The sequence below is a fragment of the Ambystoma mexicanum genome, chromosome 4q (assembly GCF_040938575.1).
Source record: "Ambystoma mexicanum isolate Mex_15411 chromosome 4q, UKY_AmexF1_1, whole genome shotgun sequence".
NCBI classification, from domain to species: Eukaryota; Metazoa; Chordata; class Amphibia; order Caudata; family Ambystomatidae; genus Ambystoma; species Ambystoma mexicanum.
Window position 1 is genome coordinate 143,233,518 of NC_090928.1, and position 24,524 is coordinate 143,258,041.

At 45.5% G+C, this 24,524-nt stretch overlaps 1 protein-coding gene and 1 long non-coding RNA gene across 3 annotated transcripts in view; one reads left to right on the forward strand and one right to left on the reverse strand.

The window, feature by feature from the left end:
* The window catches only part of GINM1 (glycosylated integral membrane protein 1), a 161,250-nt gene extending 154,336 nt beyond the window's left edge, over positions 1-6,914 (forward strand). For both annotated transcript variants that reach the window (XM_069607670.1, XM_069607671.1), the window contains exon 8: positions 6,134-6,914. In XM_069607670.1, the coding sequence (XP_069463771.1) occupies positions 6,134-6,257 (124 nt within the window). In that variant the 3' untranslated portion in view covers positions 6,258-6,914. The remainder of the gene's footprint in view (positions 1-6,133) is intronic.
* Positions 6,915-7,089: 175 nt separating this feature from the next.
* Positions 7,090-7,422, reverse strand: LOC138467555 (uncharacterized). Its single transcript, XR_011268108.1, has 2 exons — positions 7,291-7,422; positions 7,090-7,238 (listed from the first exon to the last, which is right to left on the reverse strand). It is a non-coding gene; the product is annotated as an uncharacterized lncRNA (long non-coding RNA).
* Positions 7,423-24,524: the final 17,102 nt, after the last annotated feature.

The window sequence follows — 24,524 nt, forward strand, 5'->3', positions numbered from 1 at the left end:
ACGGCGGCGGTGATGACGGGACTGGCCTCCTGTCTCCGATTCCTCGGGTGTCCCTGCCCGACGAGATTGGCTCCTTCCACGCCATGATTGCCAGGGCATCCAAGCTTTTTCAACTCTGCCCTGAGGAGAAGAAGGAAGGCTTCCTCTACCAACGGTGCAAGGCCAGAAGGAAGACGGTCGCCGTGGTGCCATTGCTGGATGACATCTGGGACGAGGGGCTTGCCCTCCTCAAGTACCCGTCCATGACACCTGCCAAGAGGGACCGGTACGAGAAGAAGTACCGGGTCCCCGACGCCGCCCTGTTGTGCCTTTAGGGCGCAGCCGACCCAGATTCGGTCGTCTCAGCGGCGGGCAAGAAGAAAGCGGGGGGGGGGGGGTTTATCAGCTTCATCAGAGTCATCTCAGCGGCGACGACAATTAAGGTGGCCAACGCCCTACCGATTGTGGCCCGCTACAACAGGGAATTGTGGTACAAGATCCCCCCCCCCCCCCCCCCTGTTTTGTTCCAGTGGTCGACCTGTCTTCAGCTCCAAGATCTAGGTCAGATATAAAAATTCACAAACAACCTCTGAATCTCTGCAGTTTACAGAATGGGGCGGTTGGCTGTCCAATCAGGAGAGCCAACACCTCCCACCCCCCCCATTGGGTACTGGATTTTCAAGGCACACCAGAAGACAAAGGTGAGCAGAGTTTTGCACTCCTCCCGCTCTTCCTGCCTTCACATACCCTGTGGAGCCTCTGCGGGCTACACAAAGGGTTCCCGATGAAGACGAAAGAACGGCCAGGAACTCCCCCACCTGGGGCAGCAGAAGGAGGAATGAGAAAGGACAAGCACAACAAATGGAGAAGAAAGGAACAAGCCACCATTCTAGAAGAATGTAACCCTTCTGTGCATTACTGCAAGTACAAATCAGAAAAGAATGTCCACTGCCACCAGCCATAATAGTGAGCTTGTCACTGTAACAGAAATGTTACAGGAGCAGTGAGAAAGGGGATACCATATGTCTCCACAGCACTCCACATAATGTGGGGTGTGCTGGTCTCACAATATAAAATGTAAAGGAGGGGACACAAATCCCTCTCTAGCCTTGAGAATGTGTTCTGCAAGGTAAGTCTAGAGAAAATAAAAAGGGAAGCCCAAGGTGCAACCCAACAACACTACACAGAAGGTGCTGTGAGCTGCAATAATAAAATGTAGATGCCCAAATGGTTACAGGAACGGATAGATTCAAGAATAAACTATGGAGAGACATTACACCCATAAAAAGAGTAAAAGAAAGATCAGTGGGGAAAAAAGATTCCCACTCGCTCAGGAACATTGAAAAAGAATCCCCAAGTGCAGCAAAAAGTGCTGGTGTGGTCTCGGATGTGAAGGTGATTTGGCATATAAATACAAATCTACCCTAACACTCATCAGAGTGCTTTTTCTATATGCAGCGAGTCCCCGCCCAGAAGACCACTGCTTCACAATGCCTTTAAAAAAAGAGTAGCTCTTTCCTTTTTTGATACTTTTATGCTCTGCTTTTGTGGAGGGGTATGTCATAAAAACTGGAAATTCCTATTTTATGATCAAGCGGCTAAAAGCCTTAATGGGTCTTGGGATGGAGTGACGTTTAACTGTGATGAGGAAGGCTTGGAATTGGATTGTTGAAGATTGTCAGTATTAAAGCCACTGGCAAAACCTGCATATGGGTCTTCCAGTCTCGAAATTGCCTACCTCATCACAATGCATATTAAAGTTTCATGCTTTTTATTGGCAGCGAATAACATTTTACACAACATCGCAATTGAGTAAACGGAGCTCTGGAGCTTCAATGTAGTTATGTTATACATTCTAAAATGTGTGTTGTATGTTGCAGGCAGCAGTGCACCATGAGCCATATGTGTGCCTGGAAATCTTTTTCAAAGAGACCATATATTGCACTGTGTCGGTGAATGATTACACAAAACATGGACCACGTTTTGTCATCCAAGCTTTTCCTCTTCCATAAATGTGTGCTGAAATATTGGTCACACCAATATTTTGTCTGTTTAGGTAAAACACATACATTCTCCACGAATTCAATGGGTTGCCATCTTTAGAATTGGTATGTGTGCCCATAAACAAGGATCTGCTTGCTTTGACCATGCCCTGACCTTTACCAGGGCAAATCAAAAACTAGAACTAAAATGAAAATTTCTTTGTGCCTAAAAAATAAGAAAGCAATCAAATACCACATCAGGGATGCGTCGCGTACATTGTAGTAGCATATCGTTGTTTTTATGAACCTGTCTTCATGTATGTGGTTCTGGTTCTCTCGTTAACAACGTGAATGGCCTAGAGATCTGGCATTGGTAATGTGAACACAGAAAACAATGCAGGCTAAATTTTCAGATTGAAATGTACTTGTCAAAATAGCCATGCTGTGTATTAGATCTGATGGCTAAATGCACGGCCGCGTAAGCAATCATGGCGTGTATCTTTTTGTAAAATAATGTGTGCCACACACCGTTTCAAACAGGCAGGCTTCAGGTGCTCCCTCCCAATGTACTTGACACTTTTTCACTCATGCAAGGATTTAAGTGTAGTATCCAAAAGTAAGTACTGTTTATGTTTCTGACCCTCTATTTGGAGAAAAGCAGAACACCAAACCATAGTCTTGCACATGAACACTCATCACCTCAGAAAGTAGTGAAGTTCACCCACAGAGCAACCACCAACATATCTGCGTTAACTCATTATTATGCATAGAAAGAGCATTACAGTATATACACTATTAGCCAATGAAATGTAAAAAGACCACACCAATCCCTTTTATTTTTTTATAGCAAACACAGTAGGCATTACAGGACTAGCTAATGAAATCGTCCTTTAATGGAGGCAACACATTCTAAATGTAATGAAGAACATGACATGTTCATTGAAATCGGCTACAAAGTATGGTGACAATGGAAGACCTTGGAGGGCGTTCTTTCTGTACAATATTTTTGGGCAATAGTTGCCATTTGTTTCAAATCCAGTTTAAAACTCATGACTCTCCATGTCATGGCCATCCATACCAGATGGACTCAAATTGCATTGTTTCGAAAATTGCCTTGGATAACCACTTTTCCTTGTGGTGTAGGCCAATCCTTGCTGTAGTTATTCGCTACTTTCCTTTCTGATTATACCACCACCAGTTATTGCCGGTTGCCCATCTGTTTTCATTGTTTGCCAGCACTTCCAAGTGTGTCCTTACCTTCATGCCGTTTGTGCTGGAATGCAATCTTTTGGGTTGGTATTTGAGACGCATGTTATGAAAAATCTCCCCCGCCGACCCCCTTGTTGCATACAATCTTCAAGAGGGTGGAAGGCAGCAATCCAGGCTCCAGCCATTTCTTCCACCTCGCTCATTCATGGGCGTGCAAGCATGACAGTGCATGTTTGCTTGGCATGCAAGTTTGTTGTCAGTATGGTGCAGAAGTGATTGACACTTTTCAACTATTATGCCTTCTGATTGATTGCGATAACTCCACTAGTGATGAATACTTATTGACTGTGACCAATTCAGTAGTTCTTCACATCTTTTTTTCCCCATGCCGGATTTATTTTCTTGGCCACTGACTTGGCCTTTGTCCAAGTGTCGAAAGGGTGCCTAATCAGTGAGAGCCTCACTCCTGTTACTTTGGCTATACTCGCGTGTCTGCTAGTGGCTACCATTTCGACTTCTAAATGTGTGGATTGAAGAAGCTCAGTTTATTTTACGAAATCATGTTTCTCCATCGCAACTGTGAAGTAAATGCAATAACATGGATCATCACAGAGCTTAACGCTTGGTGTACAAGTCCTGCAAATGATAAGTGTAATACCTTGCGCTAAATTCAAGGCTGTCCCATCACTTGCCAACCAAAGCATTTTGCCTACCTGTGCGTTGTTCAATGATGCCTGCTTTTGTCACCATGCTTCGTCCATTGCAGGGAATAGCTATTTTCTCGGGTATCTAATTGCCCAGTGCAGCATTAACGACTGGTTGAGTAGACCAAGAAAGGCTGTAGTGTTCAACTTCACAAATGCCTTCAATAGATTAATAACGAGATTTGAAATGGAAGATGCTTGTAGATAATTATTTTCTATGAGACATTTTTGTTATTAATGCAAAACATCCCTTGCAAACCCTCGCACCCCGCCACCTATTTACAGCCGGATTGCAAACCTTAAAGTGAGATTAGGCTATTGTGGGCATCATCTGGGAAACATGACAATAAAGGAAGTGCACAGCCAACATTTAATGTTTTTTTTCTGTTTTATTTTTGGTTAAAGGGTGTCTTAATTGGTGAGCCACCACTTTTGGCCATTCCAGATTTAGCCCACATTGACTGTAAATCAACATTACATGAGGGAATTTGCGAGAAAAAAAATCAACGTTCTGCGCTAACGAAACATTTGCTTCCAAAAGTAATGATTTGACATTGGCAAGCGTGTACCACTATTTTACTGAATACTCGACACATTTTAATCTCACAATTAAAGTATCAGGGATGCCCACAAAAGAATTAAAAAAATAATAGACATTGACAAGTAAACATGCTAATGCCAGATATATTCATATCACAGGTGAGGATGGATGGATGCCAAGTACTAGTGCCATCCCATGGAAAACAATGTATCCAGACAGGCTGGTAAAAGTACAGTAATGTTTGAAACATATTTTTAATAATGGAATGTTATATACTCATTAGTGGTTACACGTGGACAAGCAGTGCCCCGAAGTTCATGCATCATGCCATCACCATATGCAGAACTGAGTGGGTAAGACATGTTGCTGAACATCCCTTTGCAATATACTGCACTGTTGGGGTGGAGTTTCTTTGGATAGACTGGTTCCACACGTTGAATTCTCCTGACTTGTGTTTTCAGGATATGGGGGCCATCGGTTCACGACAGTGGCATTCGCACCAAGTGGAAGCCTTGTCCAGTCTACTTGGTTCAGGGTAGTGTCTCTTTCCTGCCCGGCTCTGGTAGTAGCAGACTATATCTTGCTTGCGTTTCAGTATTGGTGTACTCCCCTTCAAACATGAAGGCTTGAAGACCACCCGTTGTAAATTTGAAAAATATTTAGTAGATTTAAAAAAAAGTAATAGTTATGACCGCTGACAAAAGAGACCTGTTCGAAAAAGTATAGCCAAAACCTGTATTGGCTAAAAAGTATACTTCAAACAAGTATTTGCAAAAGTTATTATTGTTGAAGGTATTATAAATGATGCAACAATGGTAATAAGACCAATTGCAGAGGCTAGGTACAGAAAATGCACCACACAGAATGATTTCACACTACACAGGTTAATAAACATTGGTGAATCTCTGATCTACAAAACAGATAAACATACCATGTAAAGCTACAGTAGAGCATTATTTTAATTGTGGAAATTGATGGAAATAAATATATTGATGTTTACATGCATTCCTCCAAAAAATGCATGCTGCATCGGTAACATAAGTAATGTTAAACACTTCCTCTAACTGATGTAGAGGATTATGAGGTATGTTGTAGTTTAACCAGGATGTATGGAGTGATCTGGTAAAGTTTAGTTCCAAACACTGAAGAAACACAGGAATGTTAAAGGAAAATTGAGAATGGCTGTATTGATATGTATTGCAAGTAAGTACATCTTCAGCACTTCCATAGCGACTTGTGATTGTTCAAATGTGTTGAGAGTATCTTTTGCCACGGTGGCCAGAGGCATTACTGTGAAGGGTGTATGCTATGGTTTGCGTTACCAGAGCATTCCATGTCTACTTGTCTGACTTTGCTACCACAAGATGGCCAATGCGAACAAGGGTGGGTCACCGTGATAAGCAAATTAAAATGTACGTGATGCTCTGTAGAAAATAAATATAATACACCACTGTGAGCTGTGGAGTGAATGTACTGACAATTCATGTGAAAATTCCAAGGGTGCCTTTTTCTATAGGACTAGGTTCAATTGGTCCGTCCTTTCTTTTGATGTATGATTTCTTTTTTAAACTTTACAATTATACACTCCAATGCCTGTCATAATACAATTATAGACTCCAATGCCTGTAATAAATCAACTGACTTTAATAATGTTCTCTACGGAATTTGAACAGAGTATCAGCACGTAGAATAAGTGTCTTTTTTTTTAATGTTTTTAGGGGCATTCTTTACCATGGTGACATCACTGTATTACCAATCGTGGCTATACCTTTGCTTTTGGAAATCCCAGAGAACATGGAGGACGATTGTAAAGAGGACATGTTACAGCAAGACAAACAATAATGTGCGTGTGGAATCTTCCTGTGTCATGAACCGGAAATGGCAGCACTTGGAGACTGTTCAAATTTCCATTAAGTTTAGCAACCAATGCTGCAGAAAAAACGTTTTCTCGTTGGTGTGAAAAAATCGGACTTTCCATAAAGTTCATTTTGTGATCTTGAAAACTATGAACTTTTTGACTTGCTTCCAAGTCCCGTTGCTCCTGTGACTTTCAAGCCACCAGGAAAATGAAGACCCCCGTTTAAGAGAAGTATGATTTTACCAGTCGTGCTTTGAAATCGGACCAGCGTAAAATGATCAATTTCTTTGTTCTCACGGACTCCTTCATCAACTAATCTTGAAAAGAAATTGTCCATTCATGCGTTAATTTGGCTGATTGTGGTATCTGTCTACACCTGCCTGTTTTTCCTTTTATTGGGGAGGGGACCGCAAGGTTTGTTTACATTACGTTATTATTCAATGAAGCCAACAAAAGCAATCCGATCCAGAAGAAAATTCAGACATGCGGTCCACACTGGCCTCATTGTAAAAGTGATATTGATCATTAACTGCAGTATGATGTATTATTACTCGCACGTAGGTGGGCTAGGGCGCATCGATTCAGGACGGCTGTGCTACAAATTTAACAGGTGGGTCCAGGATGATGATTTGTACAGTTTTTTAAAAGAATACGTTTGCAAAACATTTTTGTAAAGTTTCCAAAATCATGCTTTTAAAATGAACTACAGAGACCCCCAGCCTGTGGCGCAGCCCTTTATATTTTTATGTTGGGAAAGAGTGGGGCGGATCGATTTTAAGGACATCCAAACAAAATGTTGGAAATGGGCAAGGGGGGGGGATATTGGGCTCCGCTTTCTATCGGAAATGTATTTTGATGTTGAATGATGCCCAAAAGTAGAGTGCGTTGTCTGAAAGTGTGTAGAGTGAGGGAGCAGCATCTCCCACTAAAATAGTGGGGACAGCCTACAAGTGAAGATACTGGGCCTCATTACGAGCATGGCGGTAGCTGTACCTCTATGGCAGGCACGGCTACCGCCATGCTCGCCTCTGGCACCGCCTCCCGCGTTTGGGCAATAACTGTCCCATTACGAGATGAGTGGACCGATAATTGCCCATTCGCAGGAGTCTGTAATGCCGGGCTCCCAATGGGGATGGGGAGCATGGTTGCACCGGCACAATTGCGAACGGTGCCAGTGCAATCATGAGTTCTGCTTGCGGGTGCCGCACAGCTCGCCAGGTAAGACCTGGTGAGCTGTCAGGGACCCGCGAGCAGAACTCGTAATGTGGCGGCCTGGTATGAACGGTGCCTGTGCCTTACCGGCACCGTTCATACCGTGGCCGCCACAGTTATCTGGCCCACTGTGTTTAAAGGTGACAGTGCTAAAGCTGTGTTCTCCTTATGGTGTGTGTTAGAAAAGGTCCTCACATGCTACACTGATGTAATCTTGCCGCGGGCACTGCACTGGCTACTTTGCATATTGCATTGATTTCCTGAGTACAGGGGCTTTGAAAGTGCAAAACATTTGTATTGCCATTCCAGTGTGTTCTGCAATTTTCTCACATTCACTGCAGCACGGGTGATACTGGATCCGATCGGTGTACTTTTTAGAAAGGCTCTTGGTATCCGTGTTGACGGTACTGAAGAGAGGTCACTTACGTTGGACTAAACTGTGCTTCTAGGGTACCAACATTTGCATCCCCCATTACAAAGTATCATGATTTTCCGTGCAATTTGTTTGGAGCCCTTACCAGCCTGTCAAGCGATGCCAAGGTGTGGGTACATGCATTTGCATGTAACACAAAGACCCTAGGTGGCAACCATGGCAAGGCTACCTTGGTGATACACCCTTGTGATAGCGATGAACGGGATATCATTGATCTGAACCGGCCAATCAATGCCATTATTCACCTCTGTAATTAACTGCCAATCTGCATCTGTGGTATTCTAAAAGCTTGTTCTTATTTCGAAAATATGCATAGGAGCCACATATCTAAACCCTTTTAATGAAACTGTTCACAAATTTGCTTTTTATTCCGGAGTTCGTTTTAGACCCATCTTTTAAAATTGGTGGGTTTCCTCATTGACACCCATAACTCAACCCCACTCCCTCCCCACAACTTGCACTAAACCTATACTAACCACAGTTGTTTCCAATTTATTTGGGGGAGTTTCATTTATTATTACAAACTGCATTTTTTGTTATTGGGTGGGTTTAACTTCTTTTCAATATCTAATTTTTGTGAAAACACTCCTGTCCAATGCCACAAAGGCCCCTCACGCCTTAGTAAATGTTAATGACTACCTGTTCCAATTGGTAGACCTCTGTTTTGCTTTAGGCCTCACTACTGCAACCATCTCCAGAGTGTGTTGGTTCTTGGTGCTCTCTTGCAACAAGTTGGGAATCATGAGATGGCAGAATTCAACAGAAAAATGGGAATATAATGTTATTGGCAGCCCGTTGGCTACTATGAGGCTAGTTAATCGAAGTGCATTAAATGTTCCAGTGCAATCTTCCACAATCACTTGCTCATTTCCCAGTGTCTTCCTTCCTAGAAGGCTCTGTCCGAATCATATTTGAGTGTGATGCATGTAAGTATAGAGGTGGCTTGCAAAAAAAAAGTGTCCTGCGTGTTATTTCAGTGTTGGTTCCAGGCTTAAAATAAGTGCATGATATAAGTGCAGGGCAGCATATCTTCCACAACCTTTTCGATTCCACGTATCCCATAACTGTTTGGCTCACAGAAGCAGCTGCTTGGCCCAGCAGTGTAGCTTGTGAGCCCTCCCCTTTTTCATCCCCTGTTCCCAACATGCTATGCCGGAACTGCTGATCCGCTCATGCGCAAGAGAAAATCTGAGTTCCTTGTTTTCCAGTTGTCTGTCGTTCACACAAGGGGCCAGGCAACCCGGAGTCGAGTGGACATTGCCTAGTGAAAGCGTCATGGAGTAGAAGCGAACAAACAGGGTGTAGTTGTGCTGTTGCTAATGATCATTTGTTATCCGAAAGGAGAGAAGAGTGATGTTATAAGGAGGGCGAACAGTCAACACGTTAGAAGGCTTCATGTTGTCCCAGACCCCCTCTTTCTTACACAGCCTTGTATGGTTGCATTTCTGCATTTTGATTGTACAAGTGGTTTGGCTTTAAGCACAGACTTTCTGCCTCTTAAGCCAAGTTGAATACTCCGGCGATCACCCAATATACCTCTGCTCACATACCTGTATGTTAAGGCTCCAGTAAGGCAGAGGCGGAAGAACTGTAACATGCCCATCACAAGAACACACACGAGAAATGTACTACCTGCACTTACTATAGGTGTGTGTATGGGGGTGCAAAATGGGCCTGCGCCCCTGTTTTGCCAGAAAAATAAAATAATTAACTGACTTATTTCAAAGAGTTGAACAGATCCCTGGCCCATTAGAGAAAGTTCCATTATGTCTCATTCAATGACCTGAATACATGCTGTCTTGGCTAGCAGTGAGTTGAGAAGGAAGCGGCTTAAGGGCTGCTGGCTTGATAAAATCTAAGCCTGAAAGTGGACTTAAGCAATGCAGTGCGTCTAATGGACATTTGCTTCTCCCCCAGTTTAGCAAACCCTCCAAATAAAAATTATAGTGAAGGTGTCATTGATGAGCTGTGTACTCACGCAACATCTCCCATTAATATCAACCGCTTCAATAGGCAAACCGCTAATTTAGTTTGAAATTGCTGTAAGAAGTCACAATATGTCTCTGTCTTAGAAGAATTGTACCTCATAAAAGAAGAGGGCATAGGCACTGATGACAGCTAAGCTAAAAAAGCCACACCCTCTTTCGATGCAGGACGATACATGGAGTTTTACCTCTCACTTTAGATTGGAAAGTTCCATGTCATTTATTCGCGGGATGTTTTTTCGCTGGATTTTTTTACTGTGAATTATTTAATGAAAAAAACAGAATTTAAAAAAAATATATTTTTGGGGGGTTTCCACCCCAGACCCCTATTTCCTTTAATGTTCTATTCCCAAACACCCACACCCCATATATATATACTTTTCTAAATCCCCCTAAAAAAATAGATGGGTTTTTTCGTTAATAAATTCACAGTAAAAAAAAAAACATCAAAAAAACAACCCACGATGAAAGGACGTTGTACCATTTGAAGCACCTAAACTGTGTTTTGGAGACTTTAAAAATGCTCTCATGCCATAAGATAATTTTTATAGACCTGTCCTGCATAGGAGGGAAAGGAGAGAAGTGGAAGTTTTTGGACCTTCCTACTTGTGGAAGGGGACTGAGAAGTCATACAGAGGAAGGAAATGATATGAGGCAAAAAGGCCATCCTGGGCCACGAAGGTGGGAAGAAATCAAACTAAGCTTAGCTACATTTTACATGCTTGATATTGTGGCTGTAGACCCTCCCGAGGGAAAGTCAGGCCAGGATACAGGATATTTGACCATGTTCATTATCGGTAGAGGGACTGGCACACTTTTGGTAAATGTAACATACTGCAAGATATTTTTGACAATTTCTGTCACATGATGAGGAAAGTAAAAAAAAGTCCAGGGATTCCACCAAGCAAAAGTGTGATCATGCTTATATGCATAACTAGGGATGTCCAATGTTACATGGCCAAGCCTGCCAATACCGACCCAGTCCCAGCCCTAGTCGTGGAACAAAAGGGAGTGGGACTGGTCAAGCATGTGGGGGCAATGTGTAAGTTACAAAGTAGGCACCTATACATTGAAAGCTTTCCAGGAGATTATAAAATGTCTGATTAGTAAAAGTGTGCCGGCTAAAATATTAAACAAGAAAATACAAGATATAATATACAACAAAAGATTTGTGGCTGTTGCCAACATTGGGAGACATCTGGGTATAAAGCCTTGAGAAATAAGGTGATGGTATGGCTGACCTGGATGTTGTGCCCGGGAGTGGTCAAGACTATGAACTTGAAGTTTGTGAAACAAATCAAAAAAGTGGAGTTGCAGATGACCAAGGGGTTATTTATTTTTAATTCTAGGTTCCCACCAGCGATAAGTACTAAGGAAATACTGCAAATAAGACCAGGCTTAGACGGGAGAACAAATCAGGTGGTGTTTTCCCTATCAGATCTCCATGTTATTTGGCATCACATGCCTTTTTGCAGCAAGCATTCCATAAATCAGATTAGGGGTTGCAGGAATTATATACATTTACGATCCTTTCACATGATGCATCGTAGCAGGTCTACTAATTTATAATCCAGCGTTGACCTGTTGGGATCTGTCGGATTTGTTAACCGTTCAGGTAACAATCGCACTTGTGTCCTCGGATTTCAGTGGTCTCCATCTTTTTAAGGAAATAAGCAAAATATGAAGTTACTCTGCGTATAAAATGCAATAGAGTGCTGGAAAGTAAATAAATTACTCTAAATGTGCCTGAGTGGACAATAATTACGCTGAAGTGTGTCATTTGGAAAATGGCATTTATAAAGATAAGCTTTCTTTCAAGAAAGGTTTCCGTGCACACCCATAAAGGATTGACACTACTAGCTAGACATGCTCCCAAGTGCTTACTGTTCTCTTCTTCATGATTGTGATGACACTTTATGTAAACCATTTTTAATGTATTCCTAAAAAGAAATTATTAAAGTCTTTTTACATATGCTTGTGAGATTTGATTTTTTAAGTGGAAATGTAATGTTGCAAGAAGGGCAATACTGGTTTCAGAGTATAGGGGGCCGATTCATGGGACAAATGTGCGCCGAAAATCTTGGCGCAAACGTGAAAAAGCAAGCGCACGCGTGCAATTCATGGAAGGGCCTGCGTGTGTTTACTGCGGGATGTATGCCAAATCTGAGCGTGGCGCGCACGGGTGCACACGTCACAGCAACATCCCGAACGCTGTGCGCACAACGAAAGCGCACAACATTGGCGCACACAGCAAAAAGGGGGTGGTACACGGGGCATAACACACGGAATGGGGAACAAAGCGTGAAAAAGAAGGCGTAACTGGGGAAGTACTGCAGGGAAATACACGGAAAGCCCACACGCATGCAAACACCACGTATTCATGGAATGGAATATGGGAAACCCGCGCACGCTAAAAGACGAGCACAGGCATCAACACGTCTGCCACACGAAGGCAGGCGGAAGCGTCCCTGTGCGCAGTATAAAAGTGTGCGCAACAAACACGTATATACAGCTACGATGAATGCCCCATTTGTCTCAGCACTGATCGTGGGACACCGCAGGAGGAGGAGAATAGCCAGGCCCGCATTTTTTTGCCCCGGACGAGCCTTTATGGGATGCCTGACGACCAGGTCTATGGCAGGTATAGGGTTCCACCTCGGTCAGGGAGTGGGAAGATGACCTTACATCACCCACTCTGTGCTCCCAAGCATTGAGCCCCTTGGAGAAGGTGCTCAATGTCCTGCATTTTTTGACCACTGGGTCATTTCAGCGGACAACTGCCATAGTGGGGGGTGTCTCACAGGCCCACGCAGTCATGCTGCCTACACCAAGTGTTGGCAATCATGACTGCGCACCCCTCAGTCCGCACAGGCACATACATGCCCAGGACACCTGCAGAAAGGCAGGCCGTGGTCCAGGACTTCTACAGGGTGGCACACTTCTGCAAAGTGCTCTGTGCCATAGATTGCACCCATGTGGCCCTACGTCCACCTAGGGCCACTGAGCACATCTATCGAAACCGCAAGCACATCTATCGAAACCGCAAGCACTGGCATTCCATCAACGTGCAGGTTGTATGCGATGCAAAGGTAATCATCAACTCTGTCTGTGCAAACTACCCTGGCTCATCCCATGACACTTTCATATACAGAATGTCTGCGCTGAGCCGGGCTCTGAAACCTGGGAAGCATGGCGACACATGGCTCCTAGGTGAGTACAAATGCCTGTGCACATGCATGCATGTCACACACAGACAAATACACAAACCCAACTAATCACAACCATTATCACCTCCCCAGGGGACAGTGCATACCCTCTGAGCAACCACATGATGACGCCAATCCGGAACCCCACCATACCACCACAGGTAAGATACAACGCTGCCCATATTGCAACCAGGGCCATAGTGGAGTGCACATTCGGAGTGCTCAAGTCACGCTTCCGTTCCCTTGACTGCTCTGGCGGCCAGCTCTATATGCACCCCCATTAGTGTGCAGGATCATTGTGGCAGCATGTGTCCTGCACAATGTTGCAACACGGCGGGATGTACTGGTGGACATGGTGGTGCCCCCACATCCCCAACCACATGCACAGGCGCTGCCCATGGGAGGGGAAAGGGCACGTGGCGAGGCAGCCCGGACCCAGCTTGTGGCCACATTTTTCACCTAAACTTCCACCCCTGCAGAGTGTACACAGGCCTGGCACTTACCAGGTGACAATCGATGACTACAAAGAGACAGTCAACTGTCACAACCTTACCACCCTGAGAATGTTGCCATGGAAATGCTACATTGTGTCCATCTCTAGCTACTTAAACATAACCAATCCTGTGTGACCAAAAGGAACACATTTTAAGGTGTGTATCACACCACCCCCTGCAAAACAGGCCATGACAATCACTGGTATGTCACCCAAACCCTCTCAACCCTCATCGCCCTTGTCTGCCACACCATGACATGACATGCAACAGCAAAAGCCCAACACATGACCAATAAGATACGAAGTAACATGTGATAAATGGAAAGTGGCCCGACACAATGACGCCTAACATGGAATCAGATGAAATGACTGACCAACAACATCCCACACAAACGTAGTCATACACAAATGCTTTCCACCAGTGGTAGCATGAACAAAAGACTGAATGCCAGTTCACATGCACATTGGGCAAGCCAAAATGGCTACTCCCTAACCTGTGTGCTGTGTGTGTCTCCTGCAACACACTGTTCAGCACACAGCACAGTGAGCAGCCATTGTGTTGGGGATACACCTTGAGCATCACATCAAAAGGACAAACAAAATAAACAACCTATTGACGCATGTACACGATCCCCAAATGGCAATCGGTCATGCGCTGCAGGGACACATCGTGCCCGAGAAGGCAAACTGTGTGCACCTGTGGGCATGGAAGGGTGGTTGTACGTGTGGTGGAGCATTGTGTTACTGTGTGTCAGTAGGGACATGCACAAAATATATGCATGTGAAATAAAGTGACCCTCAGTGTCCTGTACACATCACATGCCAACATTGCCCATGTGTACACCCCAGCATGTCAAACCACAACCATCCCAACACCTGAAAAGTAAATACAACACAGGAACAGCCATCGACCAGCAGAACACATCTTGTACATAGTACCCCACAATGACATTGTCATAGAGTGCCCAAACACTGTAGCCCAGTCTTACTGTCCAACAAAAAAAGGCCCTCCCTCATTTACACATCACCATGACCTTCTGAACAACTGTGTCTGGGGTATGTAGCCTTCTCCCTTCTAGTCTGCCTGGCTACAGGATCCCCTTCCCCTTGATCTTCATGTTCCACCTTGCGTTCCACGACTCAATCCTTAGCCACACAAACGGGTTGGGAGACATGCGCGCACCAAGCCGCATGTGTGTATCCTCCAAACACACTTCGGCGCCATTACTAATCTTTCGCTGGTTTATCTCTACCTAGGGTAACACAGCAATATTAAGGAACTGCTCAGTGCTGTTTCCAGTACCCTGACACCGGATGCTCGACCGTGTTCCCGAGCCTGCAACTTATTATCCAGGCACTTACTACTGTGCCCGAGGTACTGCATGGTCACTTCTCTGGGTATATGATTAGCTGTGGAGTTTGTATTTGAATCCCAACTTCACTGAGACACACATTGTTGCTTTCTGTCTCCATTTCCTTTTTCCACTTTCTAGCATTTCCAGTAGATTTACCATCTACTTTCAGCTTTCTCCTTTGTTAAAACCTGATGTCGGACAGTTCAAAAGAACTCCCCGTCTTCAACATCGAGAAGTCAATTTGAACCCCGGACCTTCGTCCAGGTTCGTATTTAAGTGCCAGCAAGCGATAGGACAACTTTATTGTTGTACCCCCATTTGGTCCCCACTAGTTTTTAATGCATGCAGGTCAGACTAGCACTAGACTCATCCCTCTTTTTAGATGAACTCTACAGCAAGTTTGCCCCCCATTTTTACTCAAAACCCTTTTTTACTTTCTCCCTCTCTTCTACACACAGGGGAGACCAAGTCGAGGCCCAAGAAGAAGGCTCATTGCAGAAACGTCACGGGTTTACATAACCTTGAGGGCTCCATTCCCACAATCCCATTCCGTTACCTGATCTGATTCCTTACGTTGACCAACGACTAGGTGCCTGTCTCTTTTAGAGCTCACAGACACCATGCTGTCTTGCATATATGATCCACTCAAGACACAAAAAAACATTATTGATGGTGACTCTGTGTACTACATGTGTTAGATATTTTGTATTTGCTGAACGTTTGTCACAATTATGTTTATCACTCACTCTTTCTTTTCTAATACATTTCCAAAACAAGATGAATGTATTTTGATTTAAGATGTATATTATGAAATAGCATTATTTCTTGAAAAATTCAAATGCATAAAATATGTTGTGCACCTACTAGCACTAGCAAAATAATGAAAGCATGCTATGATGCACTCTCAAAGGGCTTTTCTTGCTCATCTTTTTAGAATACCTATGACAGCTAGTCAAATAACAAAGCCACTGCCATACCTAGCATGCAAAAGAATTTAGCCTTTACCAAAACATATAGGTAAACGGTTCCAAAGTAAGTGGCAGGACGCCTTCCCACTTGTTTCAAGTATTATTAGCTCCTCAGTCCTTCCACTTGTTCATGAGCTTACCCTTCAGTTATATGAGATGGTATTCTGTAGCTGCTCCAACCTCTCCTCTGACCGCGTCCTCTGGGACATCAAGAGCACAGCCAGAGTAGATTTGAGGGATTCATAGTCAACCCTCATGGCCTCCATGTGTGCCTCTGCGGGAGCAGCAATTGCTTGACGCAAAGACACCATTTCAGCCCGGCATGCCCTGTCTGAGGCCGCCATGCCCAGCCTGAGCGAGCGGGCCATGGACTGTGCCACCCGCTGCTGGAGTTCCACCTGCCTAGCAGGGGGTAGCATGGATTGGGCCACACATTCCATGCTCTCAGCGATGGTATCAGTTGCTGCCCCCAGGTATTCTGAATTGGCAACCATGGTTTGCTCCCACTCAGTATACCCCAGTGGCGCGTGGCCACTGCGTTGCTGGGCTTGACACCTGCGGGGCCCAAGGAGTCGGCGTCCTTGTTGGGTTGGCACCGCCCGCGACTGCAGGACTACATTCCTCCGTTGACCTGATGCCCCAGGCACATCAGCAACTGGAGTGGAGGGTAACCCAGCGTCCCGATCCACCACAGGTGAAGTTCCCACCACCGTCTGGCCCCTCAGTGCATGTGTCGCAGACACAGGAGCGTCCACATCAGAATCAATCACCCCTGACGAATGGACCCGATGCACATCCAACTCGACATTGTTGTCAGAGTGATCATCCGAGCTAGACTCATTGCCAGCCCTAGACAAGATGGTCTGTAACACAAGTGGGTTCTCGTGGCCTACCACCCCACGATCCACACTTGTGCTGGGTTGCTGGTGTGATAGCAACCCTGTGTCTGGCATGGCAACACCATCCTCTGGCTCCATTGCGTCATCATCTGAAAAGTGGAGAAAAGATAAACATTAGTACACATGTCAGAAGCACATAACACACACACACACGCATAGACATCACATAGACAGCCAACACATGAAGCAGACATAATGAGAACCTGGCATGCATCCAGTGGCCTTGATATGCAAACACATCCCAAAAGCAGAAATGGATGTGTCTAAATAGCAAAGCCTACACAAGTACAAAATGTAGTATATGAACTCCATCAGACACCACCTCTGTCAGGCACATGTCACAGGCAGAAAAGACAGATGACAACACCCCATAAGCATTTCTGAACTGCAAATTGACCACTGCTGCAAGTGAATCAAAACACACAATGACACAGGTACATTGAGAAGTGCGCACTCAAAAGAGAGAGGGTACGGGATCCCAGTTGAAAAATCCCCTTTGAGTACCGCTCGCCGGGGCTGACTGTTGAGCGGACGGCAACACTGCCTGGACGGACCCAGTTTCGGAGACTATCGGTTCAAGACGGGCACGTGAGTATTGAGTGCGAGCGATCGTAAAGGGAGTGGGGGAAGAAGTCTAGGACAGAGAACGAAGAGGGGTAGAAAAGGGGGTACGCAGATCTACTAAGGATCATCCTAAAATTTCTTTGCTTTTTCTTTGCATATGGCCATTAGGAATAAGAGGTGAATAAAAGATAAAAGTGACAGGAACCTAGCTCCGAAAGTGGGTGGAAGGCGGCGCTGCATAGTGCTATCTTGACTAGTACTGGGAATATATGAAGAAGTGGATTATAAGATAAAAGTGTCTGGCAAAGGGGGACACGGAGAATATATTAGTGACTGCTATTTCTTCCTTCTTTTCTTTTCTTTAGGGTTGGGGGGGGAAATAAAAGTGAGATCAGTACAAAACGTTAGGGAGAAAGTAAAAGAGATAGAGTCTTACTAGAAGAGGGAAGAGCAGACTAATATATATATATGCGCATCCATATATCTGAATAAGACGGACAGGGACAGCCGGCTAGGGAGGAAAGGGAGGGCAGCTTGAATTGTGAATAGAGTGTTACAGAGAAGTGTGTGCACCTCGTATGCGTCAGAAGACAATTTGGTGCTGTGGGTGTGTAAAGTGGTTATAAATGTATAGTAATTGCATGGTCATGGTAAGTGTGGCCGGATAAAGCTTCTTGAAAGAAAAAAAGACAAGGTGAAGTGAGTGTGTACCTTTTTGATTTCCGGGTTAATATTGTCAAAATCACTGATGGTTTGCTCTGGTATGTGCCCCCCCCCCCAAAGAGAATAGAATAGAGACTGTGCACGGCCAGTTTTGTATTGCGCAGGCAGGGAGAAGAGCACAAAGGAGCCCATTATTGAATGTGAAGTAGAAGACGAAACCCATATTGGTAATAGGTTTACATTGTAATTGTGGACACACAGAGACACACAAGTACTAGGAAAACCCAGAGATGGGGGCCGAAACACCCTTATCACATATTTGTAAGAACCTACCAGGGTACGCGGAGTGAATTAAGAAATATCATGACCAATGGATAACAGAGCTGAAGGGAGAGGGGTTACCCAGATATGGCCCGAGGGGGGGTCATTTGATAAAAGTGTTCTGGACATGGTGGCCACATGCATTTGTTTGAAATACAAGGGGAAGCAGTTGCACAATAGGAGGGAAATATTAGATCTCTGGAGGTTATTTGAAGAGATACCACCGCCTAAAGCACCAGCATTAAATTCTGACCTCCCATCCACCACTGACAATCCACTGATGATACAGAAAGATGCTAAAGAATCGTCAAATGTAGCGCCACCAATAGAGGTAATAAGCTTGTACCCGATATTAAACAAGCCTGTGCCCGCAGAAGGGTACAGTGACCCCACTTATGTGCCTCCCCCGACAACTACTACACCCCACCGGCCAACGGCACCCCCGCCATATGAAAGTACAAGGGAGCGAGCCCAGGCAAGTACACAAAGGGTGGACATAGAAAAGCTAACAGATGATTTACAATCCAGACTCTCAATAGCGAAAGATGAGCTCTCAAGGATAAAAGACATATGTGAACAAACAGCACTTAATGCAGCAAGATCAGGGCGCACGTCTAGAGCGCCGAGTGAGAATAGAACACTCGAAGACGGGTGGAAAAAAGGTGAGATACTGTTCAGAATTGAGGAAGAACCGACACGAATAATCGAAGTAGGGACACGAGAGGGAGGTATTGATAATGAAGAAAGGCCTATAGGGGACAGAGAGGAACTACTATGTGATATAAGGGACGATTTAGAAGAAAGCGACAGGTTGAGCATGGCAATGGGAGGGGGAAGTGAAGGGGTGGATGGTACATGTTCAATGAGAACACTGGATGATGAGTGGACGGGGCGATTAAGGAACAGGGTGGGGAAAATGGCATCACTGGGAACATCAGCAGCCAAAACGGGTCCAGATGCAACGACAAAAGGAAGGCTACAGCTCCCATTGATACGTAGGGGAGGAGGGAGGCCGAATTATATCCCATGGGCTCAGATGGATAAAGCCAATTTATTAAAGCTATTGCCCCCGTTATCGGGAGGGGCAAGTAAGTGGATATACGCCTTTGAAAAACACACTGCCGGGGTACCCCTAGCAATAGGAGATGTGAAGAGCTTGCTCGTATCAGCAGTGGGGGATCAGGCTGAGAGAGTATGGGTTAAGGCCGGTTTCCCGGGAGTAACATTAGACTGCGACCGCCATGACGGAGCCTCCTTTAACACAGTGCGTGCGAGGGTGTGGGATGCCTTGCGAGAAACGTTTCCAGACACGCCAGACTTAGTCAGTAATGCAGTGTACAATGAATGACGGGGAGGAGGCTATGGATTACATTTTTCGGGTCCAAGAGATGTGGAGAGCAGAAACGGGCACGCCCTGGTATCAATCGACATCTTTATTTTACTTCATTATAAAAAGAGGGCTCCCAAAAGAGGTGCAAAAGGCGCTTGACAAAATAGCGGGCATTGAAGCGAAGGGATGGCCTGAGATTCAGAGCATAATAGTGCACCATTGTAAGCGAATAAAGGAAAGGGAGAAGGAGGTGGTTCAGAGGAGATTGGCAGACGAAGCAAAACTAGTGCAGACAAAGTTGGTGAAGGTCGCAGCGGCTGTAGCCGCACTCCCCCACAGCAGGGAGGGAGATGAGGAGGAGGAGGGGCTGATAGCCATACAAGGAAGGATGGCAACTAGTTGGGCGGGAGCAGGACAGCGGCAGTGGAATGAGCAGGAGACAGGCGGAGGATCGCAGTGGCAGGAGTGGGCCCCTCGAGGAGGACGAGGTGGGTACAGGGGCCGAAGGGGTGGACCGGGGTACGGGGGAATGGGAGGAAATGGATGGCAGGGCCCTAGAGGTGCACAAGGGAGTTGCTGGAACTGTGGAAGATGGGGGCATTACTCTAGGGAGTGCAGAGCCAGACCCAACAACGGGTTCCAAGAGGTAGAACAGTATGGCCATCCCCACCCGGGGAGCCCATATGGTCTTCCAATGGGACAACAACAACCGAGAAACGTAGGACAAGGTAATAATGAGCAACAACCGGGGCACCAGTATAGAACACAGAACTACCCACAAAACAGTGACAATATGCAGTACACGCCAGGCAACCCTTTTGCAACAGCGGCAAACGGGGCCCCCGCCCCAGCACCCTATAGCGGCGTATCAGCAGTTTCAGGGAGTGTCTTCAATCAAGGGGGGGCGATGAGACACCCCGCATAGGACAGCCCACAGAGAACACTTGCGTGTCCAGTTCTATCTACCACCTACGATGCAGCAGAGGAACCATTGGTAGGGGCGCAGATAGGAGACAAGCAGTTCATATTCATGGTGGATTCGGGAGCGGAGAAATCATGTATCAGGGAGGGCCGGTTCCCGTTATCCAACAGGAAGTTAGAGACGCAGGGGTTCTCTGGGGCTGTAATTGAAGTTCCTTACACAGAAGCATTGGATGTAACAGTGGGGGGTAAGACTGTAAAGACACCCTTACTGTATTATGAACATTCACCAATAAATTTATTAGGGAGGGACCTCCTGAGTAAACTCAACATGACCATATCATTTACAGAGAGAGGAATAGTGTGTTCAACACCCGGAATATGCCCATTGCGTGCAATGTTGGTAGTGCAAGCCTACACAACCACACAAGAAGTACGAGGGTTGCCGGAAAATGAGGAAATGTTTATTGAAGGGCTAAAGACATTGGCCCTCATAATTCCAGAGCTGAGAAGAATGGACTGGAGGATTCCAGCGGAGTTCCTCTTCCGCCCCATAGTGTGCCCCGACACAGCACCAGGATCAGTGGTATCATTAGACTTGCACGCTGTACAGGTATCAGCGAAAAGGATTGCTGTGATTGGATTAGATAGGGAGGGATGTGAGTGGCGTACAGTGCTGTGTACAAACGCCAACATCGCCCTAAGAGAGTTAGCAGATGAGGATCTCTTTTCAGATGCAGAAGGGGATGGTGAAATAGTAATGGAAATAGCGATGCCCTGTGACATTTTGATTCAAGCCAGGGAAATCCCCGTTCAACTGATGGCAGTGGTGGGAGCACCGCCGTCATTTTTTGATGACGACATGAGGCTCGTACCAAATAATTTGTGGACAACAGGCCCCCATGATGTAGGGCTGTTGCATGGAGTACAACCTGTGGTAATAAAACTAAAGCGAGGAGCAATTTTACCTCGAGTGAAACAGTATCCATTGTCCCGTGAAGCTGAAGAAGGGATAAAAGAGACAATAATGCACTACTAGCACAAGGGATAATAGTGCCTTCGAACTCCCCATGTAACACATGTATTTATCCAATCAAAAAAGCAAAGGGAGGGTCTTGGAGGATGATACAGGATTTACGCCCCCTAAATGATGTAATTCAGAAAGAGTTCCCTTTGGTCCCGAACCCTGCATCAATATTATGCAGCATCCCAAAAACGGCATCACACTTCACAGTAGTAGACTTGAAAAACGCATTTTTCCCAATCCCCCTGGCTGAAGAGAGTAGATACCTGACAGCATTTACACTGGGGGGAAAGAGATATGAACACTGCAGATTACCACAGGGATACTGTGAGAGCCCAAGCATATTCAACCGCATATTGCATGAAGACTTGGGGAACCTATCAGTTGAGAGTATGATCATTCAGTACGTAGACGATTTACTAGTGTGTGCACAAGACGAAGAAATATGTAGAAAGGATTCAACAACGCTCCTGACTCTATTGGCCAATAAGGGGTACAAGGTAGACAAGGAGAAACTACAGTACTGCCTGACAGAGGTCTTATACTTGGGACAGCTGATATCAAAAGATGGAAAAAGAATAATCCCCGACAGGGTAGAAGCGATAAGATCAGTAGGAGAACCCATAACAGTGAAAGACATGCAGAAATTCTTGGGAATGTGCAACTATTGCCGAGCATGGATATTAGACTATGCAGCATACACGAGGCCCCTACTACAAGCACTCAAAGAAGCACAACAGGAAAATAAAAAAATCGAATGGTCAGAAGAAATGAGCGCGTCATTCCAATCATTAAAAGAGTTAATTTCAAGCGCTCCAGTGCTAGCAAATCCTGATTATGGACGCGAATTTTACCTATTCTCACACTGCAAGGGAACACTCATGACAGCTGTTCTGACACAAAAGACGTCCCTAGGACACAAGCCTTCGGCTTATTATAGTGGTACTTTAGATGCCGTGATGCAAGGCCATTTCGCGTGCGAGCAATCACTCGCTGCAGCCGCGTTCGCGATTGAGAAAAGTGCCACAATAGTAATGGGTTGCCCTGTAACATTGTTTGTGGAACATTCATTATTTGCAATACTAGAGAGGTCAAAAAGCACACTGACAACACAGCGGGCAACAGCCTATGAGATCAAATTGTCTAGCGCCAATATCCATGTGGTGAGATGCAAGGCAGTGAACCCCGCAACATTCATTACAGAAGCATGCACACTAGAGGACATGCAGGACCACGATTGTGCAACTTACACAGGAGAAAGAGGGGAGGACACAGTGGTGTGTGAGAACGCTCTGAGCGAGGGGGAAGTGTACTTCGTGGATGGGTCTGCATCGATTGATGTGGACACGGGAGAAAAACATGTTGGTATGGCGGTGGTGTGGTTAGAAGACGGCGAGTATGAAACACTAGTACAGTACCGCCTCCCATCACATTACTCCGCACAAGCAGCAGAACTGATTGCGCTCATCGAAGCACTACATGCAGCAAAGGGTTGCGCAGTGACAATATACACAGATTCAGCTTACATGACGACGACAGTACATGGAGGTCTAGCGAGATGGGGGCGGAGGGGATTCCGACGGGCAGATGGAACGCCAGTACAGCATGCGGAATTACTGAAAGAGTTAATTGAGGCCCTCCAAAACCCTACTGCAGTAGCAATAGTGAAGTGCCAAGCACATACATCCAACAAAGACGTTGTGTCTTTGGGAAACGCGGCAGCGGACGCTGCCGCCAAGGAGGCTTCCTATTTTCAGAAATATGAAGCAGGTGAGTACATGCTGCAGCACAAGACAAACAAAGAGCTCCCAGAAGGCTACAACATGATGTCTATATCACAAATACTAGAATTACAGGAAGGAGCTAGTGCAGACGAAAAATTGATGTGGACAAAACGAGGGTGCAGCAAGTCGGCAACAGACTTACTGTGGCGACAAAACAACTCAGGGAAAGTGGTAATGCCAATAAAGTTATTGGAAATTGCGTTTCAACAACTACACTTCCCTGCACACAATACCAAACAGCACATTGCAGCAGAAATACAGGAAGAATGGTTCGTGCCCTGTCTCCAGGAGCACGTATCTCGATTAGCAATGGAATGCACAACATGTCAGATCTACAATTCAGGAATGACATTACGCACGCTCCAGGGAACAATTCCAAAACCCATTGGCCCATTCAGAGAGCTACATATTGATTACGCCGACATGGGGGAAAGGTGTAATGGCGCACGGTACATGATTGTGGTTGTATGCCCATTCTCAAGGTGGGTGGAAGCAGGACCATGTGCACGACCTGATGCCAAAAGCGCTGCAAAGTTCCTAGTGAGGGAAGTGTTCCTGCGCTGGGGAATTTGTGACGTGATTCGCTCAGATAATGGCACTCATTTTGTAAATGAACTTTTCAAGGAAGTCACTACATTATTGGGAATAAAACACAAGTTGTGTTCGATTTATCATCCTCAAAGTAATGGCATAGTGGAAAAGATGAACGGACTGTTAAAGGGCAGGTTATCAAAACTATGCTTTTCATTGAAAAAGAATTGGATTTACTGTCTGCCCCTTGCGCTATTTGAGCTGAGGAATCAGCCAAGCAAAGACCACCATTTGTCCCCGCACGAGATCGTGACTGGGAGACGAATGTGCACAGCACACTCTCCACTGCGCGAACACTCAGATGCACACAGAAGCGCTGCGATATTGGGAGATGAGTTCACAGATTATTTGAAGAAATTAACAAGGGCAGCGCGCGCAATATCGAAGCAGCTCTCTCCGCCCTTCACTAGAGAAGAGGGAAACATAACAGGGTCTGTCACGGAGCCTGAGCAACAGCTACAGCTGATGCCGGGCGAATTGCTTTATGTCAGGAGTTTTGTGC